Source organism: Triturus cristatus, chromosome 4_2 (assembly GCF_964204655.1).
Source record: "Triturus cristatus chromosome 4_2, aTriCri1.1, whole genome shotgun sequence".
NCBI lineage: Eukaryota > Metazoa > Chordata > Amphibia > Caudata > Salamandridae > Triturus > Triturus cristatus.
In genome coordinates this window covers 914,447,434-914,471,347 of record NC_140586.1, presented here as the reverse complement: position 1 = coordinate 914,471,347, position 23,914 = coordinate 914,447,434, and the positions used below count along the sequence as shown (strand labels likewise).

The 23,914-nt window shown below is 51.5% G+C and overlaps 1 protein-coding gene across 9 annotated transcripts in view; it reads left to right on the top strand.

Annotated features, from left to right (window-relative positions):
- Positions 1-23,914, top strand: part of SZT2 (SZT2 subunit of KICSTOR complex) — a 937,318-nt gene that overhangs the window by 721,436 nt on the left and 191,968 nt on the right. For 5 of the 9 annotated variants that reach the window (XM_085602961.1, XM_085602965.1, XM_085602959.1 and 2 more), the window contains 3 exons: positions 923-1,055; positions 1,148-1,275; positions 6,226-6,276. In XM_085602961.1, coding sequence (XP_085459087.1) covers positions 923-1,055; positions 1,148-1,275; positions 6,226-6,276 — 312 coding nt within the window. The remainder of the gene's footprint in view (positions 1-922; positions 1,056-1,147; positions 1,276-6,225; positions 6,277-23,914) is intronic. The other 4 variants (XM_085602966.1, XM_085602963.1, XM_085602964.1 and 1 more) reach the window with 1 other exon arrangement.

The window sequence follows — 23,914 nt, the reverse complement described above, 5'->3', positions numbered from 1 at the left end:
TTTGTATCTTCCCTTGTGTTCCTGTTCTGGGCTCTGTATATCTCCTTGTGCTTCTGCTGCCTAAGACTGAGCATCCCCCCTTTTGCTCCTGTTGTGGGCTCTGTATCTCTCCTTGTACTTCCACTGCCTCAGACTGTGTATCACACCTTGTGTTCCTGTTCCGGGCTCTCCTTTTGCTTCTGCTGCCTAAGACTGTGCATCCCCCCTTGTGCTCCTGTTCTGGGCTCTGTGTCTCCCCATGTGCTTCTGCTGCCTCAGACTGTGTGTCTCCCCTTGTGTTCATGCTGTATCTCTTCTTTCTCAGACTATTTATCTCTGTTTATCTTTTTGTATCTTCTATCTGTCTATTTATGCGTATCTCCTGTTCTACTGATATCTATAGCTCCTCTTTTGTTTCTGATGTATAAGGCTATGTTTCTCTCTTTGTGTTTGTGTTCTATGCTCTGTATCTCTTCTTGTGATTTTTCTGCCTCAGACTGTATTCCTCCTGGTGTTTCCTTTGTATTTTGCCATGTGCCACTGGTGTTCCTCTGCTAGGCTCGGCATCTAGTTTTGTGTTTCTTCTGTCTCAGGCTATACCTCACCTTCTGTTCCTCGACTAAGTTCTGTATTTCTCCTAGAGCTTCTGATGTATCTGGTTGTCACTCGTGTTACTGTTCTATGGTTGGAATCTCTTCTGTTTCTGCTGTATCAGGCTCTGTTTCACTCCTTGTGTTCCAGTTATAGGCATGTGCCCGGGTATTTTGTTTTGGCCGATTCGCTCTTCTTCTATTCCTCTTCTAGGCTTGGTATCTCTTCGTGTTTTTCTGCTGTGTCGGACATCGCTTTTCTTGTTTCTCCATTTCAGGTTTTGTTGCCCTGTTTTTCAATCTCTTGCACTGTCTTTGTTCCTTGACTGTCCGTCTGTTCCCTTTTCTCCAAGGCTGCCCATCGATTCAGCAGTGCTCCGTAGAGATTGTCTCCCGGTTCCTGCTTGCTCCCATCTTGATGGAGATGGAAGGTCTGGTGACATCGCTTGCCTGTGACACCAATGTGAAGGTGTTTGAGCGTCTCAGGTGAGGCCATTTGTGTGACAGGAATAACAGGCTCTCTGGTGTATTGTTTACTGAGACGCGCACTAAAGATCATTGCTCTGTCCATTTTACAGTTGTCCCCGGGGCTCAACCTTTGTGCCTTACTCTGTAAAGCAGCACATGAGGAGTCGTCCAGCTGCGATCCGAGAGTTCATTCTGCTGGGACGGAACTTCCACCAGTGGCGCTACAGCACTGAGCAAGGTGAGTGCTCCCTTTGGTTCTCTCTACGGAGAAGTAAGTACTGGCGGCCCACACTCCGGATTTCTTGGTTTCAGTGTTACACATTCATATTTCACCCACACACTCACTGAGGCTATGAGGTCGAGGAATACTCACCCTAGCACATCTTAGAAGGGGATAGCAAGATCAAAGTGCATTGCCAAGATAGGGTATCATAGTGGCACAAGGTGCTCAAGGGTACACCCTTTTGTTGTCAGAGTGGCACCTTATTATCCAGCCTCCCCCTTGTAGCTACCCATAGTTTCCAGCCTCTGCTTCTACAGCATCACAGTGGATCCGTATGATCCAGCCTGTGTCTGTGGTGCCACGATGGCCCCTTATGATCCATCCTGTGTCTGTGGTGCCACAGTGGTACCTTATGATCCAGCCTGAATCCCTGTGGTGTCACAGTGGCACCATGTGATCCAACCTCCGCCCCTACAGCAATACAGTGGATCCGTATGATCCAGCCTGTGCCTGCAGTACCACGATGGCACCTCATCATCCATTTTGCGGTGCCACAATGACAGCTTCTGTTCCAGCCTAATTCCCGTGGTGTCACAATGGCACCATGTGATCCAGCCTCCGCCCCTACAGCATCACAGTGGGTCCGTATGATCTTGCTTGTGCCTGTGGTGCCATGATGGCCCCTTATGATCCATCCTGTGTCTGTGGTGCCACAGTGGTACCTTATGATCCAGCCTGAATCCCTGTGGTGTCAGTGTCACCATGTGATCCAGCCTTCGCCACTACAGCATCACAGTGGATCCGTATGATCCAGCCTGTGCCTGCGGTGCCATGATGGCACCTTATCATCCAGCCTGCGGTGCCACGATGACAGCTTCTGATCCAGCCTAAATCCCGTGGTGTCACAGTGGCACCATGTGATCCAGTCTCTGCCCCTACAGCATTACAGTGATACCATTATGATCCAGCCTGTGCCTGTGGTGTCGCAGTGGCACCTCATGACCCTGCATGGATCCCTGTGGTGTGATAGTGCCACCTTATGATCCAGCCTGAAGCCTTGTGGTGTCACAGTGGCATACCTTATCATCCAGCTTGCGGTGCCACAGTGGCACAGTAGGATCCAGCCTACGCCTGTGATGCCACAGTGGCACCTTAAGATCCAGCCTACGCCTGTGATGCCACCATGGCACCTTATGATCAAGCCTATGCCTGCGATGCAACCGTGGCACCTTAAGATCCAGTCTGTGTTCACGTTGTGCCACAGTGGCCCCATAGGATCCAGGCTGTGTTTCCTGGTGGCACAGTGGCACCTTATGATCCAGTCTGTGCCCCTGTGGTGTCACAGTGGCGCCTCATGATCCAGCATTGAGCCCTGTGGTGTCACAGTGGCACCTCATGATCCAGCATTGAGCCCTGTGGTGTCACAGTGGCACCTCATGCTCCAGCATTGAGCCCTGTGGTGTCACAGTGGCACCTCATGATCCAGCATTGAGCCCTGTGGTGTCACAGTGGCACCTCATGATCCAGCATTGAGCCCTGTGGTGTCACAGTGGCACCTTATGATCCAGTATTGAGCCCTGTGGTGTCACAGTGGTATCTCATGATCCAGCATTGTTCCCTGTGGTGTCACAGTGGCACCTTATGATCCAGCATTGAGTCCTGTGGTGTCATAGCGGCACCTCATGATCCAGCATTGTTCCCTGTGGTGTCACAGTGACCCCTCGTGATCCAGCATTGAGCCCTGTGGTGTCACAGCGGCACCTCATGATCCAGCATTGAGTCCTGTGGTGTCACAGCGGCACCTCATGATCCAGCATTGAGCCCTGTGGTGTCACAGTGACCCTTCATGATCCAGCATTGATCCGTGAGGTGTCACAGCGGCACCTCATGATCCAGCATTGAGCCCTGTGGTGTCACAGCGGCACCTCATGATCCAGCATTGAGCCCTGTGGTGTCACAGTGACCCCTCGTGATCCAGCATTGATCCCTGTGGTGTCACAGTGGCACCTTATGATCCAGCATTGAGCCCTGTGGTGTCACAGTGACCCCTCATGATCAAGCATTGAGCCATGTGGTGTCACAGCGGCACCTCATGATCCAGCATTGAGCCCTGTGGTGTCACAGTGACCCCTCGTGATCCAGCATTGATACCTGTGGTGTCAGTGTTACCTCATGATCCAGCATTCTGTGGTGTCACAGTGGCACCTTATGATCCAGCATTGAGCCCTGTGGTGTCACAGTGACCCCTCATGATCAAGCATTGAGCCCTGTGGTGTCACAGTGACCCCTCATGATCAAGCATTGAGCCCTGTGGTGTCACAGCGGCACCTCATGATCCAGCATTGAGTCCTGTGGTGTCACAGTGACCCCTTATGATCCAGCATTGAGCCCTGTGGTGTCACAGTGACCCCTCATGATCAAGCATTGAGCCCTGTGGTGTCACAGCGGCACCTCATGATCCAGCATTGAGTCCTGTGGTGTCACAGTGGCACCTTATGATCCAGCATTGTTCCCTGTGGTGTCACAGTGACCCTTCATGATCCAGCATTGATCCCTGTGGTGTCACAGTGGCACCTCATGGTCCAGCATTGATCCCTGTGGTGTTAGTGACCCTTCATGATCCAGCATTGATCTCTGAGGTGTCACAGTGGCACCTTATAATCCACCATTGATCCCTGAGGTGTCACAGTGGTACCTCATGATCAAGGATTGAGCCCTGTGGTGTCACTGTGGCACCTCATGATCCAGCATTGATCCCTGTGGTGTCACAGTGGCACCTCATAATCCAGCATTGTTCCCTGTGGTGTCACAGTGACCCTTCATGATCCAGCATTGATCCCTGTGATGCCACAGTGACCCCTCATGATCCAGCATTGATCCCCGTGGTGTCACAGTGGCACCTCATAATCCAGCATTGTTCCCTGTGGTGTCCCAGTGGCACCTCATAATCCAGCATTGATCCCTGTGGTGTCCCAGTGGCACCTCATGATCCAGCATTGTTCCGTGTGGTGTCACAGTGGCACCTCATGATCCAGCATTGTTCCCTGTGGTGTCCCAGTGGCACCTCATAATCCAGCATTGATCCCCGTGGTGTCCCAGTGGCACCTCATGATCCAGCATTGTTCCCTGTGGTGTCACAGTGGCACCTCATAATCCAGCATTGTTCCCTGTGGTGTCACAGTGGCACCTCATGATCCAGCATTGAGCCCTGTGGTGTCAGAGTGACCCCTCGTGATCCAGCATTGATCCCTGTGATGCCACAGTGGTACCTTATTGTCCAGAGAATGAAAACAATATTGCACAAGACAGACATTTTCTAAACGTAGAATTAAGGTAGTGCAATACTCAAACCTAGCAAACATTGCTTCCCTCTCTACCTTTACACTTTGGCGGTCACAGTGGCACCTTATGATCCAGCATTGAGCCCTGTGGTGTCACAGTGACCCCTCATGATCAAGCATTGAGCCCTGTGGTGTCACAGCGGCACCTCATGATCCAGCATTGAGTCCTGTGGTGTCACAGTGGCACCTTATGATCCAGCATTGATCCCTGTGGTGTCACAGTGGTACCTCATGATCAAGGATTGAGCCCTGTGGTGTCACAGTGGCACCTCATGATCCAGCATTGATCCCTGTGGTGTCACAGTGGCACATTGTTCCCTGTGGTGTCGCAGTGACCCTTCATGATCCAGCATTGATCCCTGTGGTGTCACAGTGGCACCTCATGATCCAGCATTGATCCCTGTGGTGTTAGTGACCCTTCATGATCCAGCATTGATCACTGAGGTGTCACAGTGGCACCTTATAATCCACCATTGATCCCTGAGGTGTCACAGTGGTACCTCATGATCAAGGATTGAGCCCTGTGGTGTCACTGTGGCACCTCATGATCCAGCATTGATCCCTGTGGTGTCACAGTGGCACCTCATAATCCAGCATTGTTCCCTGTGGTGTCACAGTGACCCTTCATGATCCAGCATTGATCCCTGTGATGCCACAGTGACCCCTCGTGATCCAGCATTGATCCCCGTGGTGTCACAGTGGCACCTCATAATCCAGCATTGTTCCCTGTGGTGTCCCAGTGGCACCTCATAATCCAGCATTGATCCCTGTGGTGTCCCAGTGGCACCTCATGATCCAGCATTGTTCCGTGCGGTGTCACAGTGGCACCTCATGATCCAGCATTGTTCCCTGTGGTGTCCCAGTGGCACCTCATAATCCAGCATTGATCCCCGTGGTGTCCCAGTGGCACCTCATGATCCAGCATTGTTCCCTGTGGTGTCACAGTGGCACCTCATAATCCAGCATTGTTCCCTGTGGTGTCACAGTGGCACCTCATGATCCAGCATTGAGCCCTGTGGTGTCACAGTGACCCCTCGTGATCCAGCATTGATCCCTGTGATGCCACAGTGGTACCTTATTGTCCAGAGAATGAAAACAATATTGCACAAGACAGACATTTTCTAAACGTAGAATTAAGGTAGTGCAATACTCAAACCTAGCAAACATTGCTTCCCTCTCTACCTTTACACTTTGGCGGTGCATCACATAAAACAGCTAGGGTGTATCAAATTAATGTGACTGTGTGATGGCCTGTTAAAAAGGCGTCAAGCCTTCACGTACACTCTGTGGCTAGCTCTCCCTTGGATTAACTACTTTATGGCAAAAACCACGTCCACTCAAATCTCTGGGGTATGGGGATGGGTGAGTACAATCAACTTTATACTAACCCACTTCCGCAAAGTTAAATCATACATCAGCATTATTCTTGGGCCCCTACGGTCAAGTGATAGCATTGTTTGTGACCCCGCCCATGCCCAGGTGAGCTCAGTGATTCCTTATGTTCTAGACTGCCTCCGTCTCCTTGTGTAAGCACACTGTGTATTCTGAGACTTCAGAGCATTACTCTGCATGAATTCCATCTACTTGTCGCTTTCTTGAGCATTCATGTTTTCTTTGCCTGTAGCGTACAGCATTGATGAAGAGGACTTTGCATATCTAGTTCATAGCTTTAAACGTAAGTCTGCCTGAGCATGAAGGGAGTGGACCTGGGTGCCTGTGTGTGTATTGCTGATACCAGAATATCTCATGGATACCCTGGCATGGTCGTCGGGATTGTCACCAGTTCACCGGGGTAGTTTAAGGAGAAAGACGACACAAGACGGTCCAACTGAATCCAATATGCGGCCAAAACGGGGTGTGAGATATTGTGGTATCAAGCAGCAGGAAATGCACAATCAGCACAAACTAATACCAGCTTTATCGCATCTCAGTCTGCTAATGGCCTCTTGCTTTACAGTCACGGTGTAATTTGGGTAACTTGTCTTCTTACAATATTTGGACGGCATTGTACTGATGTTATTGCTGTGACCACGTGTGCTTTCAAATGTCTTATTAAACTGGTGCGGGTTTAAGGGTCTAATGATAAGCATGCCTTCACAAACACAGGTAAATAATTGTGTTTAAGGTCTAACACAGGGGAGAGGTGAATGGCACTGTTGAAAGCTTTTAAAGCTGTATTGTATTACATTACAGAATTTGCATAGCACTTACTACCTCTGTATGGGGTGCTGTTATCCACATGGGTAGAACTATATAACGTGTGAGCATGAGCTTGAAAGAGTGTAAATTGTCTTCAAACTTAATGGGGATGACTTGTATCTGATTGGAATTCTGTCATTCCTGTAATATTAAGCGGGTACAATATGATTGTGAAAATACCATCTTTTCAACATTTGTACAGTTGGGTTCAATATCATTTACTATAGAACATGGGTAATCATAAAACATCTAGTTCCATAAAAAAAAAAAAAAAAAAAAATATCTAAAAAGTGAACTAAAGAATGGTCAGATTATCACTAGTTCATGCTTTTGATATTTGGTATGTTTTTATACCTTAATTTAAGGCTCCCACCCTTTCAGATTTTGTTATCCAGTCCCGTTTTAACAGTGTAACCAGGATTCCTCCATTCTCAGTTCCTTTTCTCAGTATTTTTGCTTATTTGTATAAAACTCACCACTTTAGTATTCTCAGTTGTACACACTGGTAGAGATGTGCAGTGTCTCTGAGATATGATAGATCTGTGGCAGGTTGCACAGTTTGGGGCCTCCAGCAGTCTGTGTCCATGGAGGCTTGCCTGTGGTGAGAGGAACAGGCTTGTCCTCAGCTCAGCAAACAGCACAGCCAGGATAAACAAGGGAGATGGATAGATAGAAACCATTCAAATGGCAGTACCAGCACCCCCCTGTCAAGAGCAAAGAGTGGAGCAAGATACAGACTGAAAGCCTAATAAGGTCCTTATCCACCTAGGATCTGAGACTGAAGAGGGGCCTTAACAGTGTGGGTGCCAGAGCAGAGGGTGTGCTAGTCATGACCCTTCAGGTATGGTCACTCACTTCAGGACAGACAGCCTTGGATATTGAGGTGCAACTTGGAAACTCCCTGAGGCACATTAAAAATGTTTCCGTGGAACTTTGCTTGCATACTCAGTAAGTCCACCTGGGCTGTGTGCAGTTGAAAGATCCCCTTTGGGCCTCCCAGTTTGGGCAGAGAAATAGCAGAACAATCTTACTTGTTCAGCACGTTTCAGGAGCAGACCTCTACTGAGTTGGTGCGGGGTTGGCAAGTGTGGATGGCATGAAATATGGTGTGAAATCTGTGATCTCCGGTACCAGCATTGAGTGGAAATTAAGAGATAAACTACCCAAAACGTGTTTTGTACCAAGGGCAGGTCTTGGGTGGTCTGGGCCTCTGCCCGTCCTTAAGCCTATCCTAACACTGCAGCTACAAAGCAGCTCTCTGAGATTTCACTCCAGATGCATCAGAAACAGATGAGGCCTAGCACTCTGTAGATCATCCATGAACCCACTTTAGACCTTGATGACCTCAGCAACTACCGCCCTATCACTCATTTACAGGTCATTGGTAGGAACATCGAAAAAGAAGTCTCACTCCGCTCCAAAAACCCATCACCACCAATCATCTTTTTTTCAGGACTACCAATCAGTCTTAAGCTCACACTTTAATATAAGGGGAACAGTGGTTCCAACAGATCTATAGGTCTTGTGGCTCAGTGGATTAATGCATTCACTCCAAGACCCTATGTTCTGGCAGATCTTCTCAGACTTTCATTATACCAAGGTGGAGAAAATGGTTAGCATTGAGTTGGGTAACAAGAAGCATCTGTTTTTTCAGTGCCAAGAGACCCCAGGGTAAGAATACAGTTCACAGATGCACATTATTTATTTGTAACACTTCCTTTATTATTTATTGTTCAGAGGCCTCGATGAAGCTCTTTCCACAGCCTAGTAAGCCTAGTCAACAGCACTCTTCGCCATGATCTTTCAAATACGTTTTTTAGGCAACATAATGTTTTGGACCAAGCAAACTAGCGTTGGAATGTCCAAGGCGGCACTCGCTCGGCGACGCTTTTCGTCACGAGTGGAGTTGCGGTCTGTTGTACGCCTTTCCGCCTATACCACTTCTGCCCAGAGTGCTGAAGAAGATCAGGCGCGACCGGGCCCAAGTCATCTTGGTGGCTCCGGATTGGGCACGAAGGTACTGGTATCCCGAGCTACTCAGTATGTTGGCCGATCCTCCGATACGTCTGCCCCTTCGGGAGGATCTTCTGTCGCAGCAGCAGGGGACGGTCCTCCACCCGAACCTGTCCAGCCTCCACCTCCATGCGTGGAGATTGAGCGGCGGCAGTTTATGCCATTTGACTTGCCTCCTGAAGTCTGTGATATCATTCTGGCAGCCAGGCGTCCCTCCACAAAGACGGTATACGCCTGCCGGTGGAACAAATTTGTGGCATGGTGCACAGCAAAGGCTGTGGATCCCCTTTCCGCCCCTCTTTCTGAGGTTCTCCTCTTTCTTCTTTCTTTGGCCCGGCAGGGCTCTGCCCTGGGCACCCTGAAAGGTTATCTTGCTGCCATCTCTGCCTTCTTGCGGCTTCCTGATCAGCCTTCTCTTTTCAAGTCCCCTGTAGTTACACGCTTTCTAAAAGGCATTACTCACACGTTCCCTCCTGTCCCTTTTGTAATGCCTCAGTGGGACTTGAATCTTGTTCTCACATTTCTAATGTGTGCTCCCTTTGAGCCTCTTCATAATTGTCCTCTTCGTCTGCTGACGCTTAAGACTGCTTTTCTGGTGGCCATCACCTCGGCTAGACTCCATTTCATCTTGGGCAGTCTGTCACCTTGCCCACCTTTCCGCCTCCGCATCCTTCCAAAGAGGAAGAGAGGCTCCACCGTCTGGACCCAAAACGTGCGCTCTCCTTTTATCTGGACCGCACGAAGCAGTTCCGGGTGGATGACCAACTTTTCGTTGGATACGTGGGTGCTAAGAAGGGGAAAGCTGTGCACAAACGGACCATCTCGGTGGGTCGATTTGTGCATCAAAATTTGTTATTCCTTGGCAAAAAAGGACCCTGCTGCTGGGCTGCGCGCCCATTCTACTCGGGCCACAGCGGCTACTACTGCTTTGGGACGGGGTGTCACTTTGCAGGACATCTGTCAGGCGGCGACGTGGGCTTCGCTACACACGTTTGCCAGGCATTATTGCCTTGACAGCCAAGTCCGGAGGGATGGCTTCTTTGGCCGTTCTGTCCTCCAGGATTTTCTGGTGTGATCTTGGTTCGCAGACCCACCACCGGGGATGGTATTGCTTGGGTATCTATTTTAAGGTGAGGAATCTAACTAACGTGTTTCTTTCAGATGAACAAGTTACTTACCTTCGGTAACGATGTATCTGTAAGAAACATTAGTTAGTTAGATTCCTCACCGACCCACCCATCCTCCCCGTTCTGCGAACTGACATCTAGGGTTAAGGTTATCCTTTTCAGGCCCCTAGATTTTATTTTTGGCACCAGTGTCGGTCTTTGCATGGCTCTTCGTTCCTGGCGCGGAAAGCTATGTACAAGAACTGACGTCAGCGCGCGAGGGCGGCGTCTAAGTACTCCGACGTCATTCCGGCGCACGACGCCGACGACGGACGCGGAGCCGCAGACGACGCCTAGCGACGCGCAAGGGGTATTGCTGACGAAAAATCTTCCGGATCCAGTCTGACGCCTGGGGATATTCTAAGGTGAGGAATCTAACTAACTAATGTTTCTTACAGATGAATCGTTACCGAAGGTAAGTAACTTGTTCATTTGGGCCAGTTGACCCAGAGTCCTGCGACCTCCGCAAAGTCATGCAGGATACGTGATATAGGGGTTAAGTCGGCTATAATATCCCGGACATAGATAAGTACATCGTCAGCGTATAACTATACTGAGTGGGTAGAATCACCGACTGGGATGCCCCAATCCTCGCCCGCTGCGCGGAGCAGAGTCGCCAACGGCTCCATCGCGAAAAGCAAGGGAGAGAGTGGCCATCCCTGTCTGGTGCCACGGCGGACCGGAAAGGACTCCAAAATGAGGGAGCCTATTCGCGCTCTGGAGCTGGGCCCGGAGTAGCTGAGCCGAGTATAGGTTGCAGTCTGGGTCCTATGCCCATGCGTTGTAGGACCTGAAACAGGTAGGCCCATGAGAGAGTGTCGAAAGCTTTTTCGAGGTCCAGCACCAGACACGCTGCCCGGGGGAACCGATCCTGTATCTGGTCCTGTACATGGAACAGCCGCCGGATGTTTTAAGAGGTATGCCTGCCTGGGACGAATCCGTTCTGGTCAGGGTGGATTAGCCACGGAAGGATAGTAGCGTACCTATCCGCCAGAATCTTCCCATAGATTTTGTAATCTGCTGGCAGTAATGCTATGGGTCGGTAGGAGCCCAGCTGATGTGGGTCTCTATCTGGCTTGAGGAGTGATACTATGACTGATTCGCACATGGATTGGGGTAAGGCCCCCACGTCTAGGGCTGCCTGGAATTGTGACTCCAACTGAGGGACTAATTGGGACGCAAAGGCGTGGTAAAATTCTAGTGGAAGGCCATCTAAACCGGGAGCCTTGTGGGTAGCCAACGCCTTCATTGCATGTCTAATCTGTCGTCCTGATAGGTCCGTCGAGATCTTGGCGTGTGTCACGGTCTATGCGGGGCAGCCTGAAGCGGTCTAAAAACTCGGACAGGACATCATCCGATACCGGGGAGGGGGGGGTCGGCATATAATCTCGCATAGTACTCTTGGAAGGCCTTGAGGATCAAGTCCTGCGAGTATAACAGAGTGCCTTGAGTGTTATGAATGGCCGTGATGGGTGGGAGGCTCGAGTCCTGCTTGACAAGCCAAGCCAACAACGTGCCCGTCCGGTCGCCTTCTTTGTGGACCCGAGCTGCATATGCCGCAAAATTATACCGGTACATACTTGCCAGCGCATCCGCGTAGGCAGTCTCGGCGCTAGCTATCTGAGCCGGCGTGGCTTTACCCGGGTTGATCTCTTTGGCGAGCTCTGCCAGCGTTTACTCCGCCTTCTGGATATCCCGTTCCAGAACCCGTCGGACTCCTGTGATGTGGCGAATGCAGGTAACCCGCATTACGACCTTGAAAGCATTCCACTCTGTCCGTGCCTGTGTTCTCCTGGAAATAATGGCGGATGTTATCCGCTAGTGTTTGTTTAAAAACCGGGTCGTCCAGACTATCCCTAGGGAGGCGCCAATTAGGGATAGGAGGGTGTGGCGGGCGCCATCGGATCGTTAACGTGGGGGCGTCGTGGTCGGATATGGTTCTACCTAGATAGTCAGTGTCTGAGACGATAGGTAGGATGGGTGGGGAGCAAAGGAAACAGTCCAGGCGCACTCGAAGGTCATGCGGTCTGGAGTGGAACGAATAGAGTTTGGTGGCAGGGTTCCGGGTTCGCCAAGCATCTGCCAGGGACCAGTGCTGTGCCCATGTTGCAAACCGCTTTGCCTGCACTACAATGGGGGATGTCGGGTGGGGTGGGTGGGACCTGTCCAGTGCTATGTTTTGCACACAGTTGTAATCTCCACCCAGGATCCAGGGTACCTGTGTATATTTGCTTAAGGGAGTGGACAGCTCTTCCCAAAATTTATTTTGCTCGGCGTTAGGCCCATAGATGCTGCCCAGTAATACTGCCTGACCATCCAGCCGGCCTAGCAATAAAACGTACCGGCCATCTGGATCTATTATATGAGACTGTTCCTGAAAGGGAACCCCAGGACGCACCCATATAAGGGTGCCCCGGGCGAAGGCTGAATAAGTTGTGGCACATATGGTTCCCCGCCATCGCCTGCACAATTTCGCTACCTCCCCTGCTGTGAGGTGTGTCTCCTGCAGAAACGCAATTTGTGCTTGGTGTCGCTTAATGTACGCATATATGGAATATCTCTTGCGTGCAGTATGCATACCGCGCACATTCAGTGTAAGTATTGTGGTTTTACCAGTGTGTGCCATCAGTGCGTATGTCTAGCGCTTAGCGCAGGATGGGCCAGCAGGCTCCCCCGAAGGCACCCGGCTGTGATCCATTTTCCCCATATCCGCGCCCTTGGTGTGTCAGTGCAGCTGCTCCTCGACTTGTAAACTAGGACATAGTGCAAAGAATTCTTCTGCAAGGGGAAGGGAAAACTGGGGTGTGGCGAAAATAACGTGCCCCAACGCGGGGGACCTTTCGTCAAAGGCGATGCGTCCAAACTAGCTCTCAATTGGTACGAGAGCCTCAACATAATTCAGGGGGTCTCGGCCCGTGCGTGCTAGGGGCTCAACGTGTGGGCTGTGCGCGCTATCTATGACTAGCTTCTGGCCTGTCGATCCGCACCCGGGGGTATTAAGGCCCGGGGCAGCGAGGGGACGCGCGCCGCGTGGGAGCCAGCAATAACAGTAGGTTGAAGACATCACCCCCCGCTGTTAATACACAACTTGCTGCAAGGGTCCAGTCATATCAGGTCGTCCGCTGTTCGCGGGGTGACCGAGGGCAGAGCCACCGAGTCCACACCGGACTGCGTCGCCTCACTGTCCCCCTCCTCCTCCGACGTGAATATGTGGGGGGCGCGTTCAAGGTCTGTTGCTTGGGAGGCAGGACGAAGGTCCGCCGCCAACTTCAGGGCCTGGCGCCGCTCTTGAACTATCTGCTCCAGGTCCGGGGATCCCAAGCTGCGTGGAAGCGGCGCGGGGGCACCTGGACGGTGTCATCTCCGCGAGCGCTGCCTCCTGGGGCCCCCTGCTCTCACACGTTGCTCCTGGGTGTGCTCTGCTCGATGGCCCGCAGTACAGTTCTGGTCCGCCCAGTCATGCGCCTCTTCAGGTGTTGTAAAGAAGTGAGTATCGCCATCGTGTATGATTTTCAGGCGGGCCGGGAACAGCAGGGAGTATTGTATTTTCTCCGCTCGTAGGCGTCGTTTCACCGCCAGAAAGGACGCCCTTTGGCGCTGGACCGCTCGTGAATAATCGGGAAAGATCATGATGGTTTTGTTCTCGACACGGAGCGGTCCCGACTGCCGAGCTGCCCGGAGCACCGCATCGCGATCTCTGAAGTGTAGGAATTTGGCCAGCATGGGACGCGGCGGGGCTCCTGGCTGTGGGCGACGCGCCGGAACTTGGTGCGCCCTCTCGATGAAGAAGTACGCTGTGCGGTCATCACTGGGGGTGAATGATTTAGTCCATGTCTCCATATACTCCACTGCGTCAGTCCGTTCAATTCCCTCCGGTAACCCAAGGACGCGAATGTTGCAGCGTCGTGACCGCCCCTCCAGGTCATCAATGCGTTCTTCCATGGTGGTCATGCGACCCATCAGGGTGTGCATCGAGTCCTGGTGTGCCTGCACCATAGGTTGGATATCGGTGACCGCTTTTGCATTATCCGAGACTTTATCCGACAGTTTCCGATGATCATCGCGGAGGAGACTGACGTCCGTAGTGAGGGTGCCCAGCTGATGCTCCAGGGAGAGCCGCGACTGCTCTATTGCCGCCAGTACCTTGTCGAGCTAATCCGATAGAGAGGGCTCCCCGATGATCCAGCGGCCTAGGAGGCCCCGCCGGATTGGCTGGCCGGGGCCTCCGACGCTGCCCCCGGGGCCGGTGCCGCCGCTCTAGGTTTGCCCATACTGTCCGCTGGGGGCCTCTCAGGCGCGAAATGGACTCTTAAGTGGGGGCGAGGCGTAATTGCAGCTGATGTTGGACCCTCCGGCACAATAGTCCGTTGCTGCGCAGGCAGGTGCCACTGCAGGGAAGTGTCGCCCGTAGGGTAGGCGGGGCCGTGGAGAATTATGTGGCCGTTTCTTGTGGCGGAGGCCGCCGGCGCCACTCAGCCACCGGGAAGTCAGCGGTTCCCCCCCCCTGTCGGCAGGGGCCCCGTCCCTCACTCTGTCCCCAGGGTAGCTCCTCCCGCCTGGGCTGGCGATGGCGCCGCTACAATGCCAGATCAGGGCCGGCACACCTCGAGTCCTCCACGGTCTCCTCTAGTGTCCAGGCAGTCCATGGGGGGCCGTTTCAGTGAAGATGAGCGCCGGGGCAGCGCCCCCGGACCACAGTTAGTAACGCCCCGTCCTCCGAGGTCCTCAGCTCCCTCGCGCAGACCGCCAGGCCGGAGCATGGTGAGCCGCCATCTTAAAGTCAGACAGGCCGCCTCGTGGCTGCGAGGGGCAGCAGCCCCCGCGAAGCACTGTCCCGGCGCTGCCCCCAGTCCCCTTCACCAGCGCGGGAGCTCACCTCTGCCCCGGCGGCCACCCGGGGACCAGCAGCACGCTCGCCTCCAGGCCTCCCAGAATGCGCCGCACGGCCCTCCAGGCCGACCCGAGATGGGGCCTCCGCAGGTCAGTTCAGGCGGAGGTGGCGTTCTCCAACAATGCGCGCCTCCGATTTCCCCTGTCGCGTGTGGGCCACGGTGTGTCTTCGGCGAGCTCCATACAGGGGGGGCCCCCGCCACACGCTGGACGCCTGCACCAGCAAACGGCCACTTCGCTGTCTCCACCGTCCTCTGGACCACCCAGGCTGTTCACACAACATCAGAGGTCTAATAACGCCTCTGCCGGTACACTCACTGTGCCCGCGCCCCCTCCGGATCAGCAGCCAGGGCGGGGAGCCGCGGGACGAGCGGGCGCCATTTTGCTCTCGGCGCCTCCGCTCCGAGCTCCGGGTTTCAGTGTTTTCGGAGCCGAGGCTGCTTTCCGAGCATGGGCACCGAGTTCTCCATGCCCCAAGGGACCCCCAGGCGTAGGTCCGACCCAGCCAGGTTCTCCGAAACCGGGTGAGGTGGAAGCCCTGTCACAGAGCCTCAGCAAGGTACGTCCGTCGCGGCGGCCATCTTGGCCACGCCCCCCTCCAGGAACATGGACTTTAACATCAGATAGTGTGAACTATCTTCTGATGAAAATGTTTCAAACTATTACATATTTAATGCAAGGTCTTTCATCAGGACAAGGGAGTGTCAAGCAACAACTGTGGTTATAAATTGTCACCAGCCAAAGAGTCACCCAAGTAATATCGTATCCATCGCACACCACTTGTAGAGGACAAAGACTGACCAAGGTCCAAAGGCTGTTGAATCACTCCAAGGTTAAGCTCAATCAATGAAAGTATAACTTAGAAAAAGATTAAGGGTTTGTATGAAAAGAAACATCTCTTTGGGCTGTGCATCGAGTGCTGCAGATGTGTGGATCATGCCGCCGCACCACATACATATTGAGAGATGGGTACACAATATAGCATTGTGCAGCATGAATGCCAAACTACTCCCTGGAACAACTCAACCTCTAGATATATGTGACCCTGTCCAGAAGATGCTGAGAGAAAGGACTCTGGTGCCTTATTAGCCACATACATTTTCAAGCCAGGAGTCAGCATGTGAGAAGGGGTGGGGTGTAGTGTAGTTCCTATATCCCTGATAGGCTCTGCGCATTGGAATAATATACACTATAGTTTTGACATAGGACTGAGGTCAGTATGTCTCTATCGAGTACATTACACCTAATTACTTGTGTGTGCCAGCTTACTCAGAGGTCACTAGAAAACTTCTTGAATGATCAAGAAGGGATTAGTTTCTGACAACCGCATAAACATGGCAACTTTGTTTCCCATAGAATCGGAACAATCTCAGAATCATGAAAACAATAGATAACAGTTTCACTCAGTCAATCGTGCATGCTTCGTTTCTACAGCGTTACACAGAAATGGATATACTGGCGTTTCAATAAAAAGGGTTTATTGAACAGTCTTATTTCTTGTGCAAGAGATATGAACTGCTGCAATCATAAGACCGAATGCAAAGTCAAATATGTACAGCGTTAGCAGTAAGATAAAATAATACTGCAATAGCATGGTTTGTAGCTATGAAAGATATTCATAAAAATACATTCTATAAATAACACAGGCTAACATGTTAATACTCATCTGATGCTTCTAGCTAGTTCTACCCCAGTGTACCTAACCCAAGTGTAGTACGAGGTAAGAAGTAGGTGCTGTTTGTCTATGGTCTAGTTTAGCTATAGTTGCCAAGATTTGCCAAAGGTCCCTCTAGGTTCTAGTCCGCTCCATACCTTAGAATGAGTGAGGTTGAAATCTCTTTCAGAGTCTCAATCTCTAACAACCCGCAAGGGGAGTCAGAAACACTGGAGCTGGATTTTCTGCGAGGAGGATGACAGCGTCTAGTCAGTGCGTCAGGCGGGGACTTGACTTCCTTCCGAACTTGCCGTGGCGAGCCGCGTTGTGCAAGTAGGCAGCCGAACGGTGGTTTGCTATGGTAAGTGAAGGTATATTTATACCTTGAAGGTGTTTAGGAATGCCAGTATTGACGTAAAAGTCGGGCAGAAGAACGTCATGAATGAACCCCTAAGGAATAGATGTTCATGCATAATAAATGAGTTCTTGGAGAAATCAATATCTAAGCAAGGGGAAGTCCTAAAGGCTTAAGAGTCTGGTTTTCCAAGAACTCGTTGTGATGTATATGAACGGATGTAGGTGGCCATGCCTGTATTTGGGTAGCATGGATAATGCCTAAATAAGGGTAGGATTTCTACGCCTAAATATGGGCAATGCGGATTGGGCCTATATAAGGACATAAATCGGGAAACCTATACACGGTATCTAAATCAACACACAACAGGGGTGGATTACAGAGGTGTGGTATGTTGGGCTAGATAGCGCACTTCATCTCTAGACTGGCATGCTCTCACTTTACTACTAACATACAAACATCACAGCTCCACTGATCGACCTATACATGAAGCAGGCCATTGTACTTTGATCTTTGTGTAATGATAATAGTCAGATGCTCATGCTTGCACGTGCTGTACTGTTTATTGACAAGTTCAGTTAAATAATAGCAGTAAAAAAAGATCACTCCACAGCACTGCACCAGCCACCATTCAAGTAGTCATGGACTCCCTCCTGGCTGCAAACCATATAAGGCTCTTTCCTCTGTTGCTTCTGGAGCTCTTGGTGACCATTTGCAGTGTTGACCATCTTACTGTCATCCACACCATGATGTATTAAATTATGTTCACCAGCACTGTCCTGCACTGATTCTCCTCCTGTGTGCCCGACTGCCACCAGCTCATCTAGATGAGTATCTATAGATTCCAGAAGGTTTTGTGAACGAACCTGTAGAGTACCCTCAGGGCTCATCTTACTCTCCATCTACAGTCCCTATATGCAGCCTGGAAGAACCCTACTCACCAACAGCAACTTCATAATTTACAAAGATGCTAATAACACACCACCCTATTGAAAAATCTCCTCAAACATCATCGCTCAGGGACTCAAACACTGCCGCCGCCTCTTTAAGACCTGGATATCCAGTTCCTATCTAAAACTCAAGCCAGACCCAATTCCTCCATTTGCTAATAACGCATATAGGATCCCTTTAGCCAGCATCACCTGGTCTTACAACATCTACATCTTTTCCTACCCTTATGACTCTCAAATCATCCTCTCACTCGTGTACAAAATGCTGAGTACCAGGGTAAAGTTCAGTGCCTGCATGATTGAAATCACCCACTGGATGAAGGCTAACTCTTTAAAGTTGAACACTGACTAGACCGAAATTGTGATCTTTAAGAAGAGCACATCACAATGGGAGTCCGCCTGGTGGCCAACGGAGCTAGTACTGGTACCCACCCTCCTCCGCCCACACCAAGAACCTCTGGATTGTCATCAAGAGCACATTTCACATGACCACTTAAATCAGTGCTGTCACTCCCTCATACTTCCATGCTCTGAAGATGCTGAGGAACATTTTCAAATGGCTCCCATTCATCATCCGGAAAACCATCACACATGTGTTGGTCACAAGCAAGCTGGACTACGGGAACACCCTGTATGCCGGGATCAACAAAAAACTCATAAGAAGGCTGCAGAATTTTTAGCAAACATTTTTTGACTTTTTGTTGAGTCTTTTATAAGGTATTTCCTCCTGGTGTGGCAGGAATGTCTTCTTAGAAGGCCAGGAACTTGGGCCTTACATGGCAGAGCTCATAGGCACAGGGGAACCCTCTAGGGAAGATCTGTGACAGGCACAGAGGACCTGTCCCACTCTTGACATCCTTAGACAGCAAGCTGCTGACCAGGAAAAGGGAGATGTCAGTGGCTCACACAGAATCAATTGGTAGGAGGGATTCCTGCACACTGAGGCCAAATACCCCAAACCTGGTGCCACTAGAGGAGTGGTAGTGCCTCAGCAGTATAGTGAGTTCTTACTCTATTTAGCGCATGGCATCCCCTTAGCTGGGCATCTTGGCCAGACCATAATAAGAGTAGGTTAGCCACCCACTTCTACTGGTCAGGGATGTCCCAGAAGGTAAAGGAGTTTAGTAACTTCTTTGTTGCCTGTCAAGCCAGTGGCAAGACAGGTAACCAACCAAAGCCCCCCTTAATTCCACTTTCAGTGGTTGGGTTTCCCTTTGGAATGGTAGGGGTTTGATGTTGTTGGTCCCCTGGACCCTCTAACAGCATCAGGGAACAGATTCATAGTGGTGGTAGTGGATCATGCTACCAGGTACCCTGAAGCTCTTCCCCTTAGCACTGTCACTGCTCTTGCAGTTGCCAGAGTCCTCTTACGTATTTCTACAAGAGTGGGTTTCCCTACAGAGGTGGTGTCAGACAGAGGTAGCGACTTCATGTCTGGCTACCTAAAGGCATTTTGGAATGAATGTGGTATGACTTACTAGTTCACTGCCCCTTATCACCCACAAAGAAGAAATGATTTTGTTGAGAGTTTCTAGTATCTAGTTAAGGAAGGCTGGGAGAGACCTCTCAAAGTGCCTAAACAATACATTGTGGACTATGTACTTGGCCTAATTGAAGAATGGCTGTATACGTGGCAAAAACATCCAAAAACTTTGAGGCCAGCCAAGAGCTTCAGAAGCTCTGGTATTACCAAAATCCTGCCCTGGTGGAGTTCCAAACAGGGCAGAAGGTGTTGTTACTAAAGCCTGTGGCTCCCAAGGCACTCCAAGGACAAACGCTCTTACCTCATTTTCTCGGTGTTCCCTGAATTGCTTATGTGGACCAAACGTGGAATCTGACTTTGGGGATACCACCTCTTATAAGGGGGTGAACACATGTCATACTCTTTATGACTATACTTGATTTGTTTATCACTGTGGACCATTGCCTGACTCCATGACCTATATTATTGGTGATTGATACCCCAGAAAATAGTTATGATTTTATTTATAAAAACCTCTCCTCTGTGGACTTTCAACCTTGAGGCCAGCCAAGCGCTCCAGAAGCTCTGGTATGACCAAGTGGGTGGACTGGCGGAATTCCAAACAGGCCAGCAGGTGTGGGTTGTAGAGCCTGTAGCTCCCATGGCATTCCAGGACAAATGAGTGGCCCTTACCCTATCCTTGAAAGGAAAGGTGAGGTCACCTACCTGGTTGACCTAGGCACCAGCTGAACCCTCACCGGGTCATCCATGTTAAACGCCTAAAAACTTTACATGATGTGGCTATGCTGATGGTCACTGATGAGAATCAGGAAGAAGAGAGTGAACCTCTACCTGACCCCCTCTCCCATATTCCTGAAGATAGTTCAGTTGATGGAGCAGTCTTTTCAGACACCCTCTCTACCGAACAGCAAGCTGACTGCAGCAAGTCCTGGAGCAGTGTGCTGAGCTCCTTTCCTTTACCCCTGGTCCGACTACCTCGGGGACCCATGATGTGGACACTGGTGACAGTATGCCTGTCTAAAACTATACAGACAGTCTGATCAAGGGAAGGAAAGCATCTGGCCGAAATCAGCAAGATGCTGTAGTTAGGGGGGATTGAGCACTCTGAAAGTGCCTGGGCCAGCCCAGTGGTCTTAGTCCCCAAACCTCATTCCAAGGGTGGTAAACCAGAGCTGATGTTTTGTGTGGACTATAGAGGTATCAATGCTGTCACTAAGATGGATGCACATCCTAGTCCAATGGCACACAAACCTATTGACAGGTTAGGCCCTGCCATATTTCTCAGTACTTCTTTTAATTTAACATCAGGGTACTGGCAGATTGGTCTGACCACTGGAGCAAATGAAAAATCTACATTCTCCGTACCAGATGTACATTACAAATTTACAGTAATGCCATTTGGACTAAAGAATGTTCTGCCACCTTCCAAAGCTTGATGAACGAGGTCCTTGCTGGGTTGGAGTCTTTAAGTGCAGCATATCTTAATGATATTGCTTTCTATAGTTCCACTTGGCAGGATTACCTGATCCACCTTGGAAAAATCCTTGAGGCTCTGCAGAGTGCAGGCCTCGCTATCAAGGCAAGTAAGAGCCGGATAGGGTAGGGTTCTGTTTTATACTTGTGCCACCTTGCAGGAGGAGGCCAAGTTCAACCCAAGATCCAGACAGTTGTGGACCGGGTTGCCCCAACCACCTAGACTTAAGTCAGGGTATTCCTTGGCTTGACTGGGTACTATAGGAGGTTCCTGAAGGGGTATGGTACCATGGTGACTCCCCTCACAGAACTGTCCCCCAACAAAATGTCAAATAAGGTAAACTAGACAGGGAGCTGTCTAAAGGCTTTTGACCTTCTGAAGGAAGCAATGTGCTCAGCACACATTCTAAAATCTCCAGACTAATCTAAGCAGTTCAGTCATCTACATTTCCCATAAGTATAGGCTAAAGTCTACGCCTATAACAAAAGATCCACTCTAGGAAAAGCACTAACCCTGAATGAAACCTGCAAGTCAGTTGCCTTACACTCACTAACACAAGGGATCTCCTAAAGTCTAGGTTTTCCCACATAACTGTCCTGGCGATGGCCTCACACCAGTAGGGGCAACCGCTTGGCCGAAACATGTTGACCAGACCACTAGGTGTCTCAGACCTATAATTTATCCGGTTTACAGTGCTCCGTTTTTTACCTTATCCATGTCCCTATCTTTTATTAAAGTTTCCATTTTAGGGGCCGGAGAAACATTTATAATCCACTTCCCACATCTTGACATTTTTACCACTCCGACAGTCTCCTTCCTGGTGGAGGACTTTGTCACTTGGAGAACAAGACACTCAAGTGATCAGCCCCGATGATGTGTTTTTTCCACCATATCACACCCAAGGTGATGACATACACCACTGGTTTTGAAGATGTGGTTGAGGGGGGTCTTCAAGACAAATTCTTGGAGATCCTGTCAAATGTTTGTGGTTAACTCTTCTTTGATTAGGGTACACCATACTACATGTGTGTGCATATCTGCATGAGCAAATATGGCCCTGCGATGTCTAAGTCAATTCTTAGATATCGCAAGTGAACAGGGAAGCCATTTTAAGTACATGTGTTGGAGACTGGTAAAAACGAGTTCCCAAGCTACATGATGGCTGCACGGAAATCTATGGTGTTTGGTAGTAAACATCTTGTATTAATAAACCCACACTGATGGGGGCGTGGCTTGGCGCGCGACCAAGATGGCCGCAAGTCTGTGAAGCTCCGGCGCGTTGGTGCCTTAATCCTGGCAGATATCCTGCACGGGACCCCCTTCAGATGTCGGGAGCCTGGGCGGAGGTAGCCCATTCGCCTACCGCAACATAGAGGTGCCGAGCGGCGCACGAGGACGTAGAGCGGCGGCTCGGGACCGCCTGAAAGATACGACCGGCGGCTGGGGGAGGAGCTGGAGCTCCGTGTCCGGCTACGCGCACTACTGTGCTCCGCGGCTTGCCGAGGGACCCCTGGGCCGCAGCTGCTGAAGCGCTGGATCTGGTGTCACACAGGAGGTCGGATTTCAGAGGGAGATCGCCCATTCACCTGCGACCCACCCCGTGAGTACTTGCGGGGGGGACATCGGCGGCTGGCTACTCGGCGGGGAGCCTGGAGGCCCAAGACACAGACACTGGAAGCGGCCGGCCCCCGGGCGGGGGGGCCCTCGGATCGCACACTGCTGGGGTGCCGTCGAGGCGCCTGGAGAGGCCGGCGCAGCCCCGCGCACTGAAATGTTGGCCGCTAAGCTGGATTCGGTGCTGGCCGCGGTGGAGCGGATCGGCTCCTCTCTTGAACAGACACGGTCGTCGCTGGAAGCCCGCATTGATAAAGTCACAGTTGACTTCACGCTGCTCCACGCGGACCACCGCAAATTGGCGGACAAGGTGACACAGCAAGAGCAAACTCTCTAAGAGGTGCGGCCGGTTGTCTCCACACACACAGCTACCCTTCAGGACCTCATTGACCGGGTCCATACGTTGGAGGACCGCGTGGACGATGCAGAAGGGCGCTCTTGGCGCAACAACGTGCGCGTGGTTGGCCTGCCGGAAGGTGAGGAGGGGAGGCAGCCGGAGCAATATGTGGAGGAGTGGTTGCGCAGTCTGGTCGGCTCTGAGAAACTCTCTCCGCACTTTGTGGTGGAACGCGCACACAGGGTCCCCGCGCAGAAGCCCGGCCCGGGATCCCGACCGCGGCCCTTTCTGTTCAAACTCCTTAACTACCGGGACAGGGATGTGGTGCTCCGCGAGACCAGGAGGATAGGCAGCGTCACTGTTGGAGGCGGACAGGTACACTTTTTCCCGGATTACACCGTGCTGGTGCAGAAGCGCCGCAGCAACTATCTGGCGGTGAAGCGCCGCCTGCGCGAGCTGGAAATATCATATGCTCTCCTGTTCCCCTCCCGCTTGCGGGTAATCACTGCGGATGGTGCCCGCTTCTTTGACACGCCGTCCGAGGTCTGGGACTGGCTGGAGGACATGGGACGCTGTGATGGCCGACGACCGCGGAGCCAGGAGGCCGCCATGCCACGTGGTAGAAGATCCCGCCAGCGCAGAGGGAGGAGGCAGCGGCGCGCGGAGGGGCGAAGCCTGGGAGTGGCTCCCAGCCCGGAGAGGTGCAGGCTGGAACGCCAGGATGCACTGGCAGCGGTGGCCACCCTCGGATCGCCGGACGGCGGGAGTGGAGAGACTGGCGGGGCGATGTGTTGCCTAGCGGCTCCTCATCTCCATCGACTACGATCTCAGACGATCAGCTGTTACCGCTGGTCACCCCGCAGACGGCGGATCTTATGATATAGTATGCGAACACGAAGGACATCTGGGGTCATCGCCAGGGGTACTCCTTGACGATAGGTCCTGCACCCAGCGGATTGACACCTTGCGGCTCCCACCCGAACAGTGATCAGGGGGTGTGAGGCAGACGGGAGGGACATGTTGCTGGACCTCTGGGGGCTGACGGGACTGATGAACTGGGGTGGGTGCTGTGCCCCTGCCCCTCCGCAGTGGAGTGGCCCCCTGAAGTGGGACCCGCCCGTCCTTACTGGTTATGTTATGTTATGTTACAGCGTTCTTTTATAGCGCACGGCTACTCG